Source organism: Athene cunicularia (genome assembly GCF_003259725.1).
Source record: "Athene cunicularia isolate RWA chromosome 2 unlocalized genomic scaffold, athCun1 chr2_part1, whole genome shotgun sequence".
In the NCBI taxonomy this organism is placed as follows: domain Eukaryota; kingdom Metazoa; phylum Chordata; class Aves; order Strigiformes; family Strigidae; genus Athene; species Athene cunicularia.
This window is the reverse complement of record NW_020799095.1, coordinates 100,569,027-100,588,936: the sequence shown is the minus strand read 5'-3', so window position 1 is coordinate 100,588,936 and position 19,910 is coordinate 100,569,027. Positions and strand designations below refer to the sequence as shown.

The window sequence follows — 19,910 nt, the reverse complement described above, 5'->3', positions numbered from 1 at the left end:
GGCTGTTTCCAAGTCACAATTGAATTTTTAAAAATTTATTTTAGAGCAGGGATTTCCAAATGTAACCATGCAGAGCCAAAAACTTTATAAAGTAATAATTTAGTATTTATTTATTCAAAAATTTAGTAATCTCTTACAACATCCTGCTGTGGCCAAGTGAATTTCCATTTAGGCACTGCTGCTTGATTACCTTACAAAGAATAGAGCAAGTATGGTATTAAATTGAGATAATAATCAACCTGAATGAAAACATATCAAGCACAGTGCAGATAGCCACAGGCTCCCTATTCTTCTTCATCAAAGTTGTGATAAATGTACTTTCATATGTTTGTGCATCCTTCTACTTACCACTGATAAGTGCTAAAAGGTGGTGAGTTTGTTTTAGATACAACAGGTAGTATTTTGATTGTCTTGTACTTTTAAGATATGAATTACTGTGCTGAATAATGCAGTCATTACTGCAAACTTAATGAGCACATTGCTTGCTTCATAAGATTGTCTAGTGAATCTGAAAATTGCTTCCCTCCTTTTGATAAGAAAAACCAGAGACATGTAAGGTATTAAGAGGATTTTTATTTGTAATCAGACCTGCATCACATCTCTAATAATTTCTATAGTCTGTATTTTCTGCAGAAAATATAATCTGTCAGTGAATATACCAAAAATACCCGCTTTCGCCATGTAGTAAGCATATAACAAGCCAAGGGTAAAGTTTTCTTTTGTGCAGTTCTCTCACATGCGGTACAGATCTCAACTACATATCCTGGTTACAAGTGGTGTGCAGAACACTCTTTGTCAGTAGGAGATACTAAATGCATGCCTTAATTTAGGAATATATGTACTATAGATAGGAGATGCGTGATTTATCTCTCAGGGAAAACTATGTTATTTAAGCTACAGTTTTTGTTTTTACTTGATAGAAGACCATAGAAAACTTCCTCAAGTCTCTGTTAGGATTCTCATCATTTTTATCCTTCTGAGATATTATACTCCTGACAGCGCTGAAAATGATGGGACATGATTTAATGTGGGAGACAGGCAAGTCAACATCGGCCAGTCAGCTCTGCACAGCCCCTGAGAAGCAGCAAGGCTTTGATGAGAAACAGGCCTTGGAAGAAAGATAAGAAACTGCTGAGTTGTGCCAAGGTGGCAGGGAAAAACAACAGACAGCTGCAACACTGAACGGTGGAAAAGTACTGAACTGTGAGAACAGCGCATGAACAAGAAGTTGATTGGTCTGCACAGCACGTGTTAGTGGTCTTATGCTGACAGGAGAAACGGTTGATAGCTGTCTAATTGCTGATTTGCTAGTTATGAAGTAAGAGCTTTGGCGAGAGCATAAGTATGTAATATTGGAAAAATAAACAGCTTTGCTTGATATAACTCTCATAGAGTTGTGCAAGTCCATTATTCTCCCACAACAATTTAATGGTTGAGTAATAGTGTGTCTAAAGGGGCTAGGACAGTAAGGGGATATTGCAGAAGAGCATAGTGAGAGTAGGAATGGAATATGAAGCCTGGATTCACTAGCTTTTGAACTTCCTCTTTTTCTAATACGATGATTAAAAAAAAAAATTGGGCATGCAAACAAGTTTCCAAACTATATGAAGATTTTAAAAATAATTACCAAAAAAAAAAAAAAAAAAAAAAAAAGACACACTGCAAATTTCTGGAAACAAAAAGTGTTAAAAAAAGTAGAATGATCCCAAAGAAATGGGGATTTTGCTGTTCTATAGCTCTCCTTCCTACAGCCTTATAGGTGAGTCCATGGCAAACACCATTTTGAACCACAGAGTCTCTCACAACAGGCTTGCTCTGCCTCATCCACTAGACTTGCCTGCCCATCAGCCTCAGAACTGAACATTTACTCATGATCAGTTTTCTTAGGCTCTCGGAAAGTGAAGATGCAAAGAGTGCTTAGAAAAAGGCTACCTCTCAACCAAAGGTCAACTGATGAAAAAGCTAACAGTAAAAAAAATACTATTATGACAAACACACACACAGAGGCCTCAAGACTACTTCCACCTTTCAAAGTTTTCTTGGCTGGAAAATTTCACCCAGTGTCTTTCAGTCACTTCCAGAAGTGAACCAACTGTGTACTTGCAATCCAAGTCAGTTTTCATTATTAGAGGATTTAGAACTTCAATCATGTCGAATTCCTCTTTGTCTTTTTAAGTGAAAGAAGATTGAGCTAAATGATTATTTGGTATGAGTCAGTGCTGTTAAATTAAAAAAAAAAAAAAAAGGAACCAAGCAAATTTCAAAGGCTTAATATTACAGTATGTGAGTATTTATGACTAAGCCTCCAGCCATAAGAAAAAATCCTGAAATTGTTTAACACAAGCAGTAGGACACAGCAAGTAATAGCCTATTACTTAAACAAAAGTCTCTTTGAGAATCATCTGAGTAGAAAAACAAGTAAGAAAGTTTGTCTCCTCTGCAGATCCTGTGCACCTGCTTCTCTATATTTCTAGGTGCGTTACTTCAAGAATTCAGTTGAAGCACAGCTACAAGCGATTTCTAGAATTAAATATACCGTTATTAATTTCAGATGTATAATAGTGCAATCATCATTACAGTAAGGGAGCATTAAAGTGAAAGCTACATTTATTTAATTTGTATTTTCAGAAACATCATGGATTTCTTCAGCTATATAGAGCAGTTAAAGGATAAATTCGGGATTACCAGCTTAAAGCAGTGCTATTTAAGGTGAATCTATGTAACAATTGCAAACATCTAAAGTCACTTTATGCCCAGCAGGTGAGAAATATCTACCACGACAGAATTTAGACACAGTATATTTCCATCCTTCAAGATCTTAATAAATTCAACACCCACCCACCCCTTTTTTTAAGCCATTCCAGTCTTCACTTTCTATAAATCAAGTCCCAGCAAAGTTGCAAAACTGAAGGAAAAGCTGGCAAGTTCATATCAGCACATCAGTTTCTCTTCTTTCCATATCAAGAAAATTAAAAGGAATAGTTGAGGCACAAGTGATTTCTACGCAGAAGTATAGAAGTATTTCAAATAAGTAGACTAAAGCTTCAGTACTTCTTTAAAAAAGACATAGATCATAGGTCTATGATCACAGTCATGGATCACAGTCACAGCAGTCTTACTGGACTACTTTTTTTTTTTTCTCCCAAGATGAAAAAAAAAAAAAATTGGTTCACGGAACTTACCAAAGCCACTTTATACTGCCATTTCACACAGTCCATGTTTAATCAAAGCAAAGTACAAACTCGTGCTTCAAGGCAGCCTGAAAGCATTCTGCTACACTCAACAGTAAACTATTTCTTCGTTGAAGACAGCTTCAGTGAACCCAATAAGTCAGAGAAGAGTCCGTTCAGCTGAACTGACACAGACGTTGCACGCAGAACTTACATGAAAGTGCACTGACAACAAGCTTTTTGAATAAGTCCATGTCATAAGAGCTTGTGCTTGAAACTACCTTTATAGCTACGGTTATTGTTTCTGTTAAGAGGCACTGCATGAATAATATGGAGTTAGTCATCTAATGCACTTAATATTTCTCAGCTGAGGACTATTGCAGCTTTACCCTATGTCTAGGTGTGATTATACTTTGGTTTGCTTTACAACAGTAACATTGCACTAGTAATACAGCTGATACTAAAGAGAAGGCTGAAAACACTGCAGACCGGAGGACTGAAAACAACCAACTCACTTCTTTACTTCTTTTCATGCTTCTTGGTTAGTTTTCCTCTTTCTAGCTGGAGGCTTGTACTGCTGTTTGTTCGCTTCTCCTTTTGCTGGCTCTCCTGGGAAACTTGCTGCACTGCTCGGAGGATAGCAGTCTGCACAATCTGCTTGCTGGCATTCTGCAGCTTAACTTCATCTTGTTCCGTCCCTGGCTTCTCACCTGCCAGAACCAAATGACAAAGAAAGGCAACTAAGCATTTGTTACACCTGAAGGACAGAAAAACAGGAGGAAAAAAACCAACTAAGCAAACACCACAGAATGCTTGAGAACAGCTTATTATATAGGGAACCTGCTAATAGAGTAGATGATGAAGTAGGGTGGAAAGTGCCACTGTGTACTCAGCACTACAGGACTGAATGAAGGTGGAGACTTTGCGTCATCCAGCTCAGTTACCCACTTCCCAGCTCTGGGGACAGCTGTGGTTTCACAGCTGAAACAAGCACATCTGCATTTTGTAGCAAGACAGGGAAAGAGGATTTTCTCATCCAGCTGTGATTCACATCCTTTTAAACTTGAACTGTGCTTCTGGATGGGCAATTGGACTTCATTTTGCAAGCCTGACATGTACTCCCTCACAACCATACAAAGAAAAAGCTGTTTCATTAACATTTCTATTTACTTTTCCTTCAGATTAAAAGCCCTCATCCATCAAATTCCATTTCGACTTCAAGGTATGAAATTTTGTCAGGTGTAAGTCTATTAACTCTTAGCTATATTTGCAAAAATATTTGCAGAAGCATTAAAAAATGCTCAGATTGTCATAGGTAAAATAGGAAAAAAAAAAACCAACAAACCCCACCATCTATAGCAACCTGACAAATATGTATTTCTTATGTCACACTTCCTTGGTTTGCCAAACTGCTAAAATCTGGAGAAGAACAAAGTAATGTACTGTGAGTCCTGACATATGGTAATGAAGAAACGTAGTTTATGTTAAGAGGTTTCTCTTTGGAAGTATTTTGACTCCAAACACAAATGACAATTTGGCAGGACAACACAGAATGCTGTGTAATGTTCAAAGTTGATCTTGAAATAAAAAAAATAATTTTGAATTAAGGTAATGTAAGGTGATTGTCTTTTAGCAAAATGTAGACTCAGTTTCTAATTGAAATGCTTAGGCTAGGTGCTTATTTACATCACTAGATTTGATTTAAAAGGTTTTTAAGATACTCATCTCACTTATTTCATAATTGACTTGTGCTCAAGTATTTTGTTAAACAGGATTTGTATTTTACTGTCTATTTTAGAGCCATATATTAAGAATTATGTTTTGAGAGAAATAAAACAGTGTATTAAAGGTCAGCTGCTTTTATGAGAAGTCCTCATGAGGAATTGTGAGAAATTCCCAATGTTCTTTAAGAATTTTTTGCAAGGAAATTTAAGATACAGACAAAAAATAGAATCACTTGTTTACCTTAAGAAAGACACTACTAAGTTCTGAAACTTGAGGAGAGGGAAAAAGTCCTACACTTGGGTCAAGGCAATCCCCAGTATCAATGCAGACCTAGTGGTGACTGTATTGAGAGCAGCTTTGTGGAAATGGACTTGGGGATACTGGTAGATGAAAAATTGGATATGAACCAGCAATATGTGCTCACAGCCCAGAAAGCCAACCATATCCTGGGCTGTATAAAAAGAAGTGTGGCCAACAGGTCAAGAAAGATCATTCTGACCCTCTACTTTGCTCTTGTGAGACCCCACCTGGAGTGCTGTGTTCAGATCTGGTGTCCCCAGTACAAGAAAGACATGAACCTGTTCAAGTGGAGGAGGGCCATGAAGATATCAGAGTGCTGGAGCACTTTCCCTAAGGACAGGCTGAGAGAGTTGAGGCTGTTCAGCGTGGGGAAGAGAAGGCTTTGGGGAGACCTTATTGTGCCCTTTCAGTATATAAAAGGGGCTTGTAAGAAAGATGGAAAGAGACTTTTTAGTGACAGGACAAGGTACAGGGGTTTTAAACAGAAAGAGGGCAGATATAAGGCAGAAATTCTTTCCTGTGAGGGTGGTGAGGCACTGGAACAGGTTGCCCAGAGAAGCTGTGGCTGCCCCCTCCCTGGCAGTGTTCAAGGCCAGGTTGGACGGGGCTTTGAGCAGCCTGCTCTGGTGGAAGGTGTCCCTGCCCATGGCAGGGGAGTTGGAACTAGATGATCATCAAGGTCCCTTCCAACCCAAACCATTCTGTGGTTCTGTGATTCATGATCTGTGAACCTAAACCAACCACCAGCAGAATGATCACAGCTTACTCAGTGAAAAAGAAATAATTATCTCCCATGTTTCTTTGAAAATACTTTAAAAAATATACTTTTTTCTATCATGCTCATATTATACATGTTCTGAATAAAAGTAAAATACAAATGTGGTTTAATTATATTGAAAGTGAATAATTTTTTAAAAACCCTGAAACTGTACTGAGATAACAAAGTTTGTCTACAATTAAGAGGTTAAAACCACAAAAAGTTAGAAAACATGGTTTAAGCTGGAAAAGCTGATTGAATGGAATCACTTGAATTCTTGGCACAATTAGCTTCCCTGATTCAGTTTGTTCCACTCCTCAGCACTTGAAACAGTGAATTTTTGATAAAATTCAATGCTATTTAACAGTAAAGTACAGATATTTATTACTCAAATAAGTATTCACTTTGTATTATACAACAAATTAGTCTTCTTGCTGGACTGAAAAAGATCAGCCAACTCAGCTGATGTTCAGAGATAATATATTAACAAAAGCATGGAAAAGCACAAATTGGAAATATAGATTAGTATGGTGGTATGGTCTATGAGGTTATAGAAAATGTCAAAAATTTGCCAACCCTTATAGCCATAACCCCCCCCTGAATTTATTGTTAAAATATACTGTCATTAAGCACGTTGGTGTTGAAAGTTACTCAGTTTTCTTTCCTTAGGTATGATTTATTATTTATTTGCTTCTTGTCACTTGATCTACAAAATCTGAATATTAAATATTTTTATACTGGGAAGGTCATCCACAGCAACACCCAGTTTAAAAAAAGGACAGTTTTCCAGTGAATTATTACCTGAGTGTATCATGGAGCAATGCCTGCCTAAAAGCACCACTCAGATGAGACCTAGATTACATCTGCTCAGCTCTAACTCATTAGATGGTTGTTTTATTTGCTGGGAAAACAAATCAAGAACAGAAAAACAAAAACCTCTGGATTACTTCTGCCCTGCTTCTGATGGTTTAGGTATGCACAGGAAGAAAATAAGCCAGTTCAAACACAATCTTAATGATTTTACATCTGTGTAACACAGGGTGATAGTAACCCAGGTAACAACAGCTAACTGGCATTGGAAACATAAAGAGTCAAAGCTGTTGGCCTGGGGTGACGTGACCAATGAAGCCATTGGCCATTCATGCTGATCATCTCAATTAGAAAGCAACACTGGAAATAACAGCCCTCTTTGAGGAGAATATCTGACACTGTGAAGAGGTCTGAGCCTGTACTGGGACCATTACATGTAGGCGCTGGACTGCCAGCCAGGATCCAGACATGTTGAGCAGACACAAACATCCAGTTCCCCTGGGTGTGTGGTGCCTATCACAGGTAGCCCATCTCGACATGATCCTGGGAAAATGGCTCTAGGTGACCCTGCCTGAGCAGGAGTTGAACAAGATGACCTTCAGAGGTCCCTTCCAACCTCAAGCCTTCTGCATTCCTGTGATTCTAGCCAGTAAGACCCATTTTTCCACTTCCTGAAGGAGTAAACAGCAGTCTCTGAATAGTATCTCCACTATGTCCTTTTCTTCCAATTATTCATTTCAAGGAAAGCAGTTGGCACAAAGCTGTTTTCTGAGAAGCTCATTTATTGATATGCTGGACCTACTCTGAGCAAGAAGAGAGGGACTGACTACAGAAAGCAGAGATGACTCATGCAAGGATCCCAAAGGGACTAAACTGGAACATATCTATCAAACCACTCCATCCTGATGAAATACAGACTGCTACGGACATAAACAAAGGCAGAAATTTGAGTGCTTATAGAATTAATCAGACGTTTTAAGAACTGCATGTTTTCGATTAGGTAAAACAGAGACATCACTCCTGTTGTCTTTACTTAGACTTTATCTGATGTTTATCTAATCAAAGTATGAATTACTAGAGTAATAAGATACAATTAATTTTTAGCTACAATTCTTTTAAGATTTGAAGAATAACTAACTTAATTAAAATTCCATGACAAAAGGTCACTTGAAGTAATTGCTGGGAAAAACTTGCAGGATAGCAGAAACAACATTCTGCCTATTAGTTATCCTTGTCTAATGACTACTATTTTCTCTTGATGTCAGAAAATCTTTCCTACTTATTCTCTATCTTTAAATGCTCACCTGATTTATACAGGAACTCAGCACCCTAATTCTGTAAACAGAGAACTGAAAAATCCAGGTTTTGTAATATTAGATGAAAGGTAGCAATTTTATCATTAAGACATAATAAATCCTCTTTAGCATTTTTTTATTACCTTATCTTTCACTTGTTAAGTTTTATGCCACTAACATAGCAGATGAAAAGTAATTTGCAAACTCCAGCTTGGTTCTGCAATTTAAAGTACAGCTTGAGAGATTTAAAAACCTCAAAATCTTAGACTGACTGCAGGAATCAGCCACTTTCATTTAAAACTAGCGCTAGTATCAGTACCTTGAATTCCCTTGGCTTGCTTGAAGATGTTCCCCATGAAGAAAAATATGCTAGCAGTTTGGAAAAAAAATAAAAGCATTTAAAAGTAGACTCCAAGTATTCATTCCAATTACTAGAACTAATATTAGTTTAAATCCAAAAAGTGGAAGTCTTTACATTCTCTGTGATATTTTTGGAATGTGGAATATACCTAGAAAAGTATAAATGGAAAATGATAGCTATAGAGAAAGAACATATAGCACAGATTAAATCCTGAAGAGCTTCATCCCAGTTGCACATGGACCATTTATTCACTCCAGTTGCACATGCTCATTTATGCACTACACTTTCATCAAAGTACCCTGAGTCACTTCCTTTACAGCCTGCAATCAAAGTAGTCTCCTGCACTTTCTGTTGATATCCGCTGGGCTTTTTTCCCTTTCAGCTTGCTACACATTAAATTTAATATGCCTTATAAACACTCCTACTAAGTAACATTCAACAACAGGTCATTTGTTTGAATCAGCAGTTTAGTTCTCTACCATATCTTTTCACAGGATTGTTTGGAATACTGTCATGAAGCTAAACTACCACAGGCATGACCTTACTGTTGCAAACATTCAAGCCCATCTCAGATCCACTAGGGCTGGCAATAAACTATGAGGGAATGAGACACCTTTCATTGGGTGCAGAATCAGTGATTTAGAAGGAAGCAGAAGCAATGTTTCTCACATGGAAAGAGAGCAGGGGCTGAATAGTGAATGAGCTGTGGTAGGAAGGAACTTTAGACTCTTGGAGAACATAGACTAGAAATAATTTATCCCATAACTTTTGAGAAGATATTAGTCATGTATGAGCATGCATGACCATGATTGTATATCCAGTCTCAGCAAACTTCTACTGTCCCTCAGTTATCCCTTTTGCTTCTTCACCTGTATGATGTTACTGCTTATCTCATTAAATTCCTTTAATTTTAATTCAACTTTCCTCAAAGCATGTGACATTTATGCAGCTCATCATGTCTTTCTGAAGGTTAGGTCTCATTCTGTCTTGAGACAGAATACAAACATTGCATTTGAAGATAACAGCTTAGCTTATATGACAGGTTCCATGAAGGGGGCCATGCATCAGAGGTCAAAAGTTTATGTTCTGCTTCACAGGAATTACAAATGCAGTTTAATTCCAGAAAATTAATAATACCACTAAAGTTGTTCTTCCAGAAAAATAAATTTGTTTGTGTAAACAGCTGTGAGCTTAACCATATCTAAAACTAACAATAAAAATCAATTCCGCTAATCAAACTTCTCAACAATACAGAAGTCACAATTACCCAAAATGTATTCCCCTGTTAGATACAATTTTAATTAATGTAAAATTGCTGAAATTGAAAGCAAATATTTGAAGCTAATATTCTTTCTTCATTTTTACATGAGATTATGCAGGTATAGCCTTTAACCACAAAATTTACTGTTTGTTTTATCAATATATTGCTTTGTATTGCAATAGCTAACCATTATACTGTTTTCTGCAGCATTGCAACATTAGAATTGTTTTTCCCACTATTAATAAAAATTACAATAAGTCAATGACAATACTGATCTTCAGTAAATCTATTTCAATTCTATTGAAAAATACTACTGTGAATTTTATAATTCAACTCACAGGACTAATGACATTTTAATGGAATAGAAATATAAGCAAGACTGTGATGATACGACTTCATCACAAGATCCAGTATGGAGGCATGGGAGCTGTATTTATGGAAAAAAGTTATAGGGTATTACCTAAATTGTGTTTATACACTGTAGATCTTTCGAAAAACTAAAGAACCTGGCAAGTTTATAACAACATAATGTATGTGTATATGTTGTAGTAATTGCTAGTAACATTTTTTTTTCATCAGTATTGATATTCTTCTACTTCCAGAAATGAAGTTCAGTTCTTTAACCTCCCCCATTGGCATTTGGCAAGGACATATCTGTCTTTCCAGCCACTGCATGGAACTTCCATGTGAGCTTCTTCTGGCAAATATTTTGTAACATGTGAATTGAAATGGTTAAAGTAGTCTCCTTCTTTGATTTATTTTATAGGTTGGTGCTAAGATTTCAGCAGTAGAATCCTAATTTGAAGAAGAGATATAAAATACGAGGCTGTACAGCATCCATAATCAGGAAATGTTGATGAGTCATATTAATTACATCCAGAACAAATGGACAGGGCAGTCAGCCAGTGCTGAAGGCTTTCCAACACATATACACAAATCCAACTTCATGCACGAGTGCCATTAAGCTATTTACAGGATTAGAGACCCTCAATGTTGGTAATGATGCCAGTTCAGAGACCTCATAAAAAGGTCCTACAATGAAGTTTTAAATTTCATCTTTTAAAAAAAAGAAAAAAGGTAAGAAATACATTCTTAACTGTCTTAGAGTTAATTCTGACCAATACTGTTTCTCATGCTCTAAACAGAGCCTTGTGAAGTCCTGACTGATCAAGTATTGGAGGGCAATACTCAGTTGCCCTGAATCTTTGAGGAAGAAGGGACGACACTGAAGGTATCAGAATAGCTAAAAGTACTTTCACGTAGGATTGTAATTTTTTTCCAATTCCCTAACCTGTGGTGCGTAGGGAATTTTAACACCCACTTTCACTAGAAAACTGGTGAAGTTATATTTTCGGCCCTAATCTCATTCCTTAACTCATGTCATGCAACCAGCACAAAACAGGAAACATATCAGGAAGGGGGTCAGCACAGACTACTTTGCTCTTCAAAATAAATTATAAGAATGAAGCAGGAACAGCCTTGCTCTGAACACAAATCCAGGATGAATGGAAGGGTGAAGAACAAGAGCAGAAATGCAGATAGGCTGTTTCAAAGGACATAATATAATCTCCAGAGTAATACTTCATGGTGCCCTTTTTATCCAGACATTAGCTGTATCTAAACTGAGTATTTGTAAACTTTTTTTTTTTTTTCTTCCCATTGAGTTCTGCTTTCTTAAAAGAAAATATCTGGAAATCTCTTTGGTTTGTTTGCTATATAAAAGTTATCTTTTTAAAGACTCCAGTGAGTTATTTAATACTATTTGAAATATACCAGCCAAAATGAAGCATCCAAAGTTTATTAGATTAAGAGGTTGTTGGAATCTAGATACATTATCTATTCTTAAGCATTTTCTCAACATGTTTTAGCAAGATTTCTTGCCATACTTTAATAAGATTAACTAAAAACAGATTATACATTTCAATCCATATATTTTCTAGATATTTTCACATATAGCAACAAATTCACTCCTTAAGGACTCTGTCTTTCCAGCTTTGAAGACTTGATGTAGTTCAAAGTAGTAGTCACTGAAAATTCTGCCACATGCAAACCCATAAGCATGATACTCAGATTTTGGTCCCAGAAGGAAAATTTCTGGATCTAATTCTGTAAACTAACATTAATGCAGAGACAGGTTTTTAATTCCTAGGCTAGAGTTCAGTGTATTAAAAATAAGATACTTCCTAAAGAGCATCTGGGACCAGCTACTCCAAATTTAATGAAGAACTTTAGTTCTCTTCATCTGTACAATTTCACCATATTTTTTAGGGAACACACTTCAAATACTGAAATAAGGAATCACTCTGCACCAAATGCTGCGCTTCTCCCATGAAGGGAGAGGTCCAATGGCACAGATACAGGTGACCCATATGTCATCTAACTCCCTCTGCCTTCTATTTTCTACTGTTAGATGCTCCGAGATTCCTAGCCAAAAAGAAAACATAAAGCACAGAAAGGTAGGCTTCTGAATCTGTACCAAACCCTTGTACTGAAATACCTAGCTTTGCTAGGTGTTAGGAGACTTTTGTTACCCACCACTGTATAGCGTAAGCGAAAGGTTAAGTTTTCAGTGGGAGCATATTCCACTAGTGAAGGTTTATTTTGCTAGCTGCAATGCTTTATCGTTTTTGGTCTTGAAGAACTATGTACAGGTTAATTAATATTTGCAATATCTGAACCTGTTTTGTTTGTTTGGTTTTTTTCTTAAGTGAAGAAAATAGGGAACAGGTTATGTAACCCGTCAAAAGCCAGCAAATTAGTGAAAACATCCTGCTATATTTAAGATGCATTTCAATTTATTGAGAGCCTAATTTCAGAAATTGTCTAGTTAAACCTCAGGTGAAGCAGAGCCCTTCCTTATCTCTAAAGCCCTTCCTCATCTTTAAAAAAAACAGAACACTCCCACCCCCAAACCTTGTATTTGCACATGTACAAAAAAGTATAGAAACTTTCCTGCTTATTTTAGAATGTGAGCAGAGTTTGAAAGCTGTGCACAAGACTATTAGTAATCGAGGCTGAGATTTTATATGTGTGTATGTATATACACAAATTCACAAGAGAAAGTGAATCAAAGATTATACAAATTTAAAGTGCACTTTGACAGGGTAAAAACCAGGTTTTTTTCATAGCTGTAATCTTGATGGAATCTGTTTGCAACAGGATGCCATGACATGCTGTTTTCCCCTCTTGAAGTTAATTCTTTTAACTTCCCAGAGAAATATTTTCCACTCTATTAAGAAAATGTACTTCAAAACAAACTGTAATGTCAATCTGCAAGTATTTAACAGAAGTAGTAATGGATATGCACCCCCTCCATACTGATAAATGATGAATGGATTCACTGATCAAAGAAAGAAAATAGTGTCATCATATCAAATATGCATACTACAAAGTGAAGCAAATGTAAGTAATCCACAGGAGATTATATTTGCCTTACCATTAGATATTAGAAAAATATCTGAGTAGAATATGGCTCAATTTACTTCTTCAGGCAGAAAATTGCAGACTCTCTTGAAGAAGGAAGACAGCATCTTCTGATAACATGACTACAGGCATTTGCAGGGTCAAATGACAGCAGCACAGAGCTCACCTGCCCTGACTTCCCTGGCAAGGTATTCTGAAGGAACCCGAGCATTTATGGCTATTCAGGTCATCTTGTCATTTCTGCTAACATCAGTAAAGATTCTGCTCCAATTGCAATCCCTTAAAAAAATAATAAATCTTGTTCTGCAGGAGCTTGCAAATTATTAGGGAAAGAACATGCTATAAATGGATAACCAGTACTCACATAATTTCAGGAAACCTATAAAGAAATTAGTAATACGTCACTTGCCAAGAATTTTTGCTTAACTTAGTATTTGTAAACTTAATACCATGGATTGTGTCCTCAATAGACAAGATTGAAGGTATAGGAATAAATCTATTCTACAGTGAGTGCATTTAATTTCCATTACCATGATAAAGCTTACAAGGTTGGAATCATGTTGTTTATGTCTATAACAAGTACAACAGAGAAATTAATCTAGAAGAATAATGATTTGGAGGGACAAGCCTCAGAGGTCAGTGTAACTCATTCTTTTTACACATTCACTGTTTGATTTTCCTGCTCAGTACATGGATCCCATACACAGCGCCAGTATGGATCTTAATAATGACTGTATGACATTACCACCATCTCCCAACTATTAACAACTCCTTCAACATAGGCCACTACATAGCCAGTGTAAAGACAGAACTCTTTTCACTGCCAACCAGAATAGGATTCAACCCAGTGATACGCAAGTGAAAGGTGCCAGCCTCACTTGTTTAAGCCTTCAGTTATGTTAAAATAATTTGAAAAAGAAAATTCTGTGGCAGTTTTTAAGACTATGTTGATCGTAAAGAAATGTTGCACCTAGGACTGCTGACTACTTTTTAAGCTTCCTAATTTTATCACATTTCTGAATACCTGTGAATTAACTTTTTCTTTCAGCTCACTAATGAGATCTGCTAGCGGAGTTTCACAGCAGGGAAAAGACCAATGTGTTACTGGGGAGAGGTCAGCACAAGAAACAATTTTTCCTCAGCAAAAAGGAACAAGAAATTTCCTCCTATATAATTTCTTCCTACAAGGCAGCAAACACTTTGAAGTATTGTTGAGAGCTCGTAGCTGCAGATACATTCAGTCAGATACATTTAAGGAGCAAGGGGCCTGCATACTCATACCAGCCATCACAAATTACAGAATCACAGAATCATCAAGGTTGAAAAAGACCTTGAAGATCATCCAGTTCAACCATTAACCTCACACTGACAGTTCCCAACTACACCAGATCCCTCAACGCTATGTCAACCCGACTCTTAAACTCCTCCAGGGATGGGGACTCCACCACCTCCCTGGGCAGCCCATTCCAATGCCCAACAACCTGTTCTGGAAAGAAATGCTTCCGAATATCTAGTCTGAACTTTCCCTGGCACAACTTGAGGCCATTCCCTCTTGTCCTATCACTTGTTACCTGGTTAAAGAGACTCATCCCCAGCTCTCTGCAACCTCCTTTCAGGTAGCTGTAGAGGGCTATGAGGTCTCCCCTCAGCCTCCTCTTCTCCAAACTAAACACCCCCAGTTCCCTCAGCCGCTCCCCGTACGACCTGTGCTCCAGACCCTGCACCAGCTTCGTTGCCCTTCTCTGGACACGCTCGAGTCATTCAATGTCCTTTTTGTAGTGAGGGGCCTAAAACTGAACACAGGAATCGAGGTGCGGCCTCACCAGTGCCGAGTACAGGGGTGAGATCCCTTCCCTGTCCCTGCTGGCCACGCTATTGCTGACACAAGCCAGGATGCCATTGGCCTTCTTGGCCCCCTGGGCACACTGCTGGCTCCTGTTCAGCCGGCTGTCAATCAACACCCCCAAGTCCCTCTGGGGAGACAAGGAAACCATTATATCAGACTGCATAAGATCTGAAAAACAGTCTTACCTGTAGCTTCTGAATTACGTACATGACATGGTCTTTGTCAACTCTAAGCTCATAAGAAAGAATCCCACATGTCTATGTTATTATAACTTGGGGGGTGGGGTGGTACTGCAGAAGTTGGAGCACTGGCAGAATGTAGCACAGCAGTTAACAGGGACAAGGACTGTGCCCTGCCTTACTACAATTGTTGTTGTGGGTGAAAGGCACTTCATAACTGAGAGCTCTAGAGTACCACACACTGCACAAACACTGGGCATATAACAGAACAGGTTATCTTCAGAAAAATAGTTATTTGTAGCAACTTTTCCATACATTAACAGCTCCATTCTCTTAACGATCTTGATCTGTGCATTATGGACAGGGTTCTCCATGGAATTCTTACTCTATAATCAACCCCCCCAAAAAAAAGATAGCAAAGAAATTTCATGCCTTCACATCCTGCAGCACAACAGGTTTGTTGCCTTCCCAACTTTTCCACTAGAGATCAGGACTATTCAGACAAGCAAACACATCTGTTTCAGTGTGCAGCTGCTAAGTCTTCAATTGCAGTTTAATGAGATTCCTAAAATGTTTGGTCCAGGATGCGCTTCTGATCTTCAGTGTCATTATGCAAGTCTGCTGTACTGCTCCTAGCTTAAAAATGTTAAGAACAGCTGTGCTGCTGAAAAGCTAGTTGAAAAGCTATTGGCGTTGCTACTGTAAGAAAAAGGTGCTGAGCCATGAATATTCTGACTTCACTAATGTCTATCTTTAAACTTTATGTGTGTTCACATTTTTTTTTTTTTTTTACATAAAAACAGTGACACAAAAATGAGTTCTACCTACTCCTCCTCCTTCTTTTGGGATTGCAGGGTCATAAGTAAACCCTGTGTGTTCCTAGCTATAGAGAAAATGTCAGGTAAGAAGGAATTCTTCAAATTACACTGAAAAATAACAGGATTCACCTGAAAGATGGAATTACACAATTCAAATTAGATAGAAGCTTAAAGGATGGGAGAGTTCAGATGCTGAAACAAGCTGACAATGTAAATGTTGCGATATTTCTTGACGTACTCAGATCAAACCCAATTCCTTTCTGAAAGATATTATTTAGCCAAAACTACAAATTCCTATTCAGGCAAACACAGCTCTGTACAGTACTGACTGGGTGAAACAATGATGGCCTGCAATAATGAGACTTTGATAATTTGATAATTTTTTATGGTCTAACATTATAGAGTAAAATTCTCAAAGTATACTAAAATAATCCCTGAAATGATACTCTAGTGAGAGTTCCTTAGAAAATCCATTAGTAGTTCAAACATCCTTAACTGGTTTCTAACTTTATTCCCAAGCTATTTTCAAAAACGCAGGCCATCTTTGTGCTCTATCAGTACATACACATAAGGGCAAAGGTCTAAGACATAAGTGTTTGAGTGACTCATGTGCAAAATAGAATCAGAAAAAAAAATCCTTGGAGCATGAAAAACACCCTTGTATCCTGCTTATTCAGGCAAGTCTGAAGTAAACAGTATTACTTTAAATTTTATTTTACCTCTCGACTTGAAAGAGTTTTAGGGAAAATAATCATGGAATATGGCCAAGGTAATTCTGGGGAAAAGTAACAAAAAGTTATTTGTGAAGTAGTATGATATAGATTAGTAACATTTAAAATTGTTGTTAAATCTTACACATTCCTTTAAAAATAAAAAATAAGATTATTATTGAGCAGATAGCCTGATACTGAAAATGATCACTTCTTTGTAAACTAATGATGTTGTAACAGAAAAAAGCTTGCTGCATTCTATAATTTTTGCTGATCATTTAGAACAGGTAAATGTTTAAATAACTCACCTTACAAGGACAGATATTTATTTAATTTGTGGAATTATTTATAGTTATCAATCTTTTATAAGCTAATTTGGTCGTGTTATTTTTTAAATTCTGGAATACACTATCTTCTGAAGTGTCCTAAGAAAATCTGCCACTTCAATTACAACTTCTCTTTGTTTTTTGAGCAAATCCAAACCCTTCAATTTTCATGTTTCTCTACTGTAGTCCACTGCATATTTCCATCCTTATATCTGACAACAAGTAACACTTTTTTTTGGCTACTTCTCAGGCTGCCTAAAGCAGTTCAATTCAGGAAAAGTACAGAAGCTAAATTTTGCAATGTGTACTTTATCTGCACTTCATCATATGGATCACCCCCTGTTGTAAGGGTAGCACATCATGTCGGAATCCTCCAGGTAAAACGAGCTTCCAGGGATCTCACAGAGTTTGCATTGCATTTCCTATACAGCAGCCTATCATCAGCCAGCTAGTACAAAAAAGTGCAATGAAACCCCAGTCAAATTAAACCAAGTAAGGAAAAATGCACTTTTCTCAGTTCCTTTTTCTGGAACAGACTCAAAGTTAATTTGAACTGGGTATGAAGAAAGATCACATATGAATAGTAGCTTTGTGCATACCTGAACATAGCAATATACTGTCTAGAATGAGGCAAAAAGTCCAGTTTTGAACATGAAATAGCAGCCTTTTTGTAACAATTTTGACTTATCTAGCTCAGTAATATCCAGGCCTGTTTTGGGGGTGGGATGTGGTGGTGGTGGTACTTATTTGTTTCTTTTGTGGGATTTTGGTCGGAGGTGTTGGGTTGGGTGTTTTTTTACATGGTAGCTGGTTTTAAGATTTAGGGAAAAGAGCTGAAGAGGAAACTATTCAGTCAACAGGTAGCTTCACCTTTTAAAAAGTACATTTAAACTTGGTAAGCTGCTTCTACTTAACAGTTTATAACCATAGCATGATAATTCAGTGCTCTGCAATAATGTATCTGCTACCTTAAAGAACAGAGCATCATCTTATTTACAGGCAAAGTCTTATCTTTATCTTCAGATAAACAGATTCTATTATTTTTTGGAAGAATTTCCTTGTGGGTTTTGTTTTTCTTTTCTTTTCTCCACCATCCTCCCAGAAGGATGTTTATCATTCTGAGCCTAACCATTTACAATTAGACAAATCTTCTTCTCCCCTCCCCCCCAACTGAACTGGAAAATAAGGTCATTCATCACAGTGAGATAAAATCAGAAAGTTGACTCAAGAAACAAAACTCCATTTCTTAGTAAACTTACAGAATTCCTATATCATATAACCTTAAGTACTATGAATACATTAAAGATGTACAAAACCCTGTTTGTTTGTTTGGGTTTGTTGTTTTTTTGTTTTTTTTTTTTTTTTTTTAAAGTATCTGGAGAAGAGATAATGCCAGGCCAGGGCTGATGATCATGAAGAAAAGGGATTAAAGAAAAAGCAATCAAACCAGACTTGCTCTATCTGAATACAAGAGATTACCAAGACCCTCTGATTACTTTATCATCTCTTTTGCAAATTCCCACTTAGGTACCCCATGTATGGTATGACAACATTTTCAAGGAAACCATGGGCTTTTCTTTGACTGAAAGCAGACAGAAAAAAAATGACTATACAAGACAGATATTTTTTTCTTTATGGATCAGAGTTGTGAAAAGAACAATTCATGTAGTTATTAATGAGATTTGAGGCTTGTTCACTGTCAGCCTTTGAGGAAAATAAGCATGTTTTCATTATTTTAGAGGCAATCTCTTCCTGCTGTACTCCAGTCCCATGGTGCACTTCAAAAAATGAGTACAGTTAATGGTGACAGACTGTCAGATAAAAGGAGTTCAGAAAAGAGCCACTGATACTGAAAGGTGTACTCAAAAGAGAGTGCCTAGTTCTATTAAGATAAATAACTTGGTCCTAATTTCAGAACACAGTGTACAGGAAAGTATCAAAGTAGATAGCAACTGGGCAGTTAAAGAGACAAAATGAACTTCTGATTGTTGAAAGAGGATATTAGTTTCTCAGAAAAACAGACTTTGTTGAGTTATTGAGTTAGCAAAGTCAACCCCAAGATAATTTTTTTCAATGAAGGTATAAAGCTTTTGGACTCTTACCCCTTCACAGACTGGAGATAGAATTTCAAAGGAAGACAAAACTTCTGTTAGCTTTGTAAAACAGAGGTATTAATAGTTACTCATTGTCAAGCTGCAGCCTTTACTTTCCCCATTTCTATTAACCCAATATTTTTACTGACAATTATACATCTTTAAATAAGCTAATTCCAAGTCATTTCACTACAGAAGATATTATGCATGACTTACACTTATATCCTGGAGCTACTGGGTCTCTCATCCCTTTCCAAACAGCAAACTGCCTATTTCCAAGCAGAATATACCAAGCCCAATGCAGATTCTTTGTGGCTTTCTTTCTTCTATGGTGCAGCACATATATATTACACAGCAGAGATTCTGCACCCTTGTAAAGTGAGGTATTGCATTAGACACAAGTTCCTGTTGAAGTCTTCAATTTTGTTTCAGTAAAAACTGAACAGAACAAAGTTTTTGTTCTCTTCCATTTGAATACATAGTGGGTGGGGAAGGAAAATTTGCAAAATATGTCCACAAGTTGCAGAGATCGTCCCACTGGCAGCCACCAGTGTGGGTTCTGGGGGACACAGACACTCGCTCTCCGGTGACTGCAAGGCCACATCCCCCCTCCTCACCCTTTTGTGCAGTCTGACAAGCACAGTCCCCTGCAGACATGTATAGGAGGCTCCTATCCCTGACAGGAACCACAGAGGTGACCCTCATAACCTCCGGCTCCACAGCTGAACACCTCCTAAGCCAAGCCACCTTCTTCGAAGCCGCCTGTCTCTGCCCGGTGCAGCTCTGCTCCGGCCGCTGCCCCCTCCCCCGCAGCCCCCGGAGTAGCGCTCCGGCAC

The 19,910-nt window shown here is 37.5% G+C and overlaps 1 protein-coding gene across 3 annotated transcripts; it reads right to left on the bottom strand.

Moving 5' to 3' along the window:
- Positions 1 to 558: 558 nt before the first annotated feature.
- AKAIN1 (A-kinase anchor inhibitor 1) lies at positions 559 to 19,804 on the bottom strand. Of its 3 annotated transcripts, XM_026842360.1 has the most exons (3): positions 8,377 to 8,426; positions 3,686 to 3,880; positions 559 to 2,520 (listed from the first exon to the last, which is right to left on the bottom strand). In XM_026842360.1, exons 1-2 carry the CDS (start codon positions 8,411 to 8,413, stop codon positions 3,690 to 3,692), a joined length of 228 nt encoding a protein of 75 aa, XP_026698161.1. In that variant the 5' UTR covers positions 8,414 to 8,426; the 3' UTR covers positions 559 to 2,520; positions 3,686 to 3,689. The 3 variants fall into 3 exon arrangements, with proteins under 3 accessions (XP_026698161.1, XP_026698162.1, XP_026698160.1); XM_026842361.1 differs by lacking the exon at positions 8,377 to 8,426 and adding an exon at positions 19,291 to 19,804 and having other exon boundaries at positions 559 to 3,880; XM_026842359.1 differs by having other exon boundaries at positions 559 to 3,880.
- Positions 19,805 to 19,910: the final 106 nt, after the last annotated feature.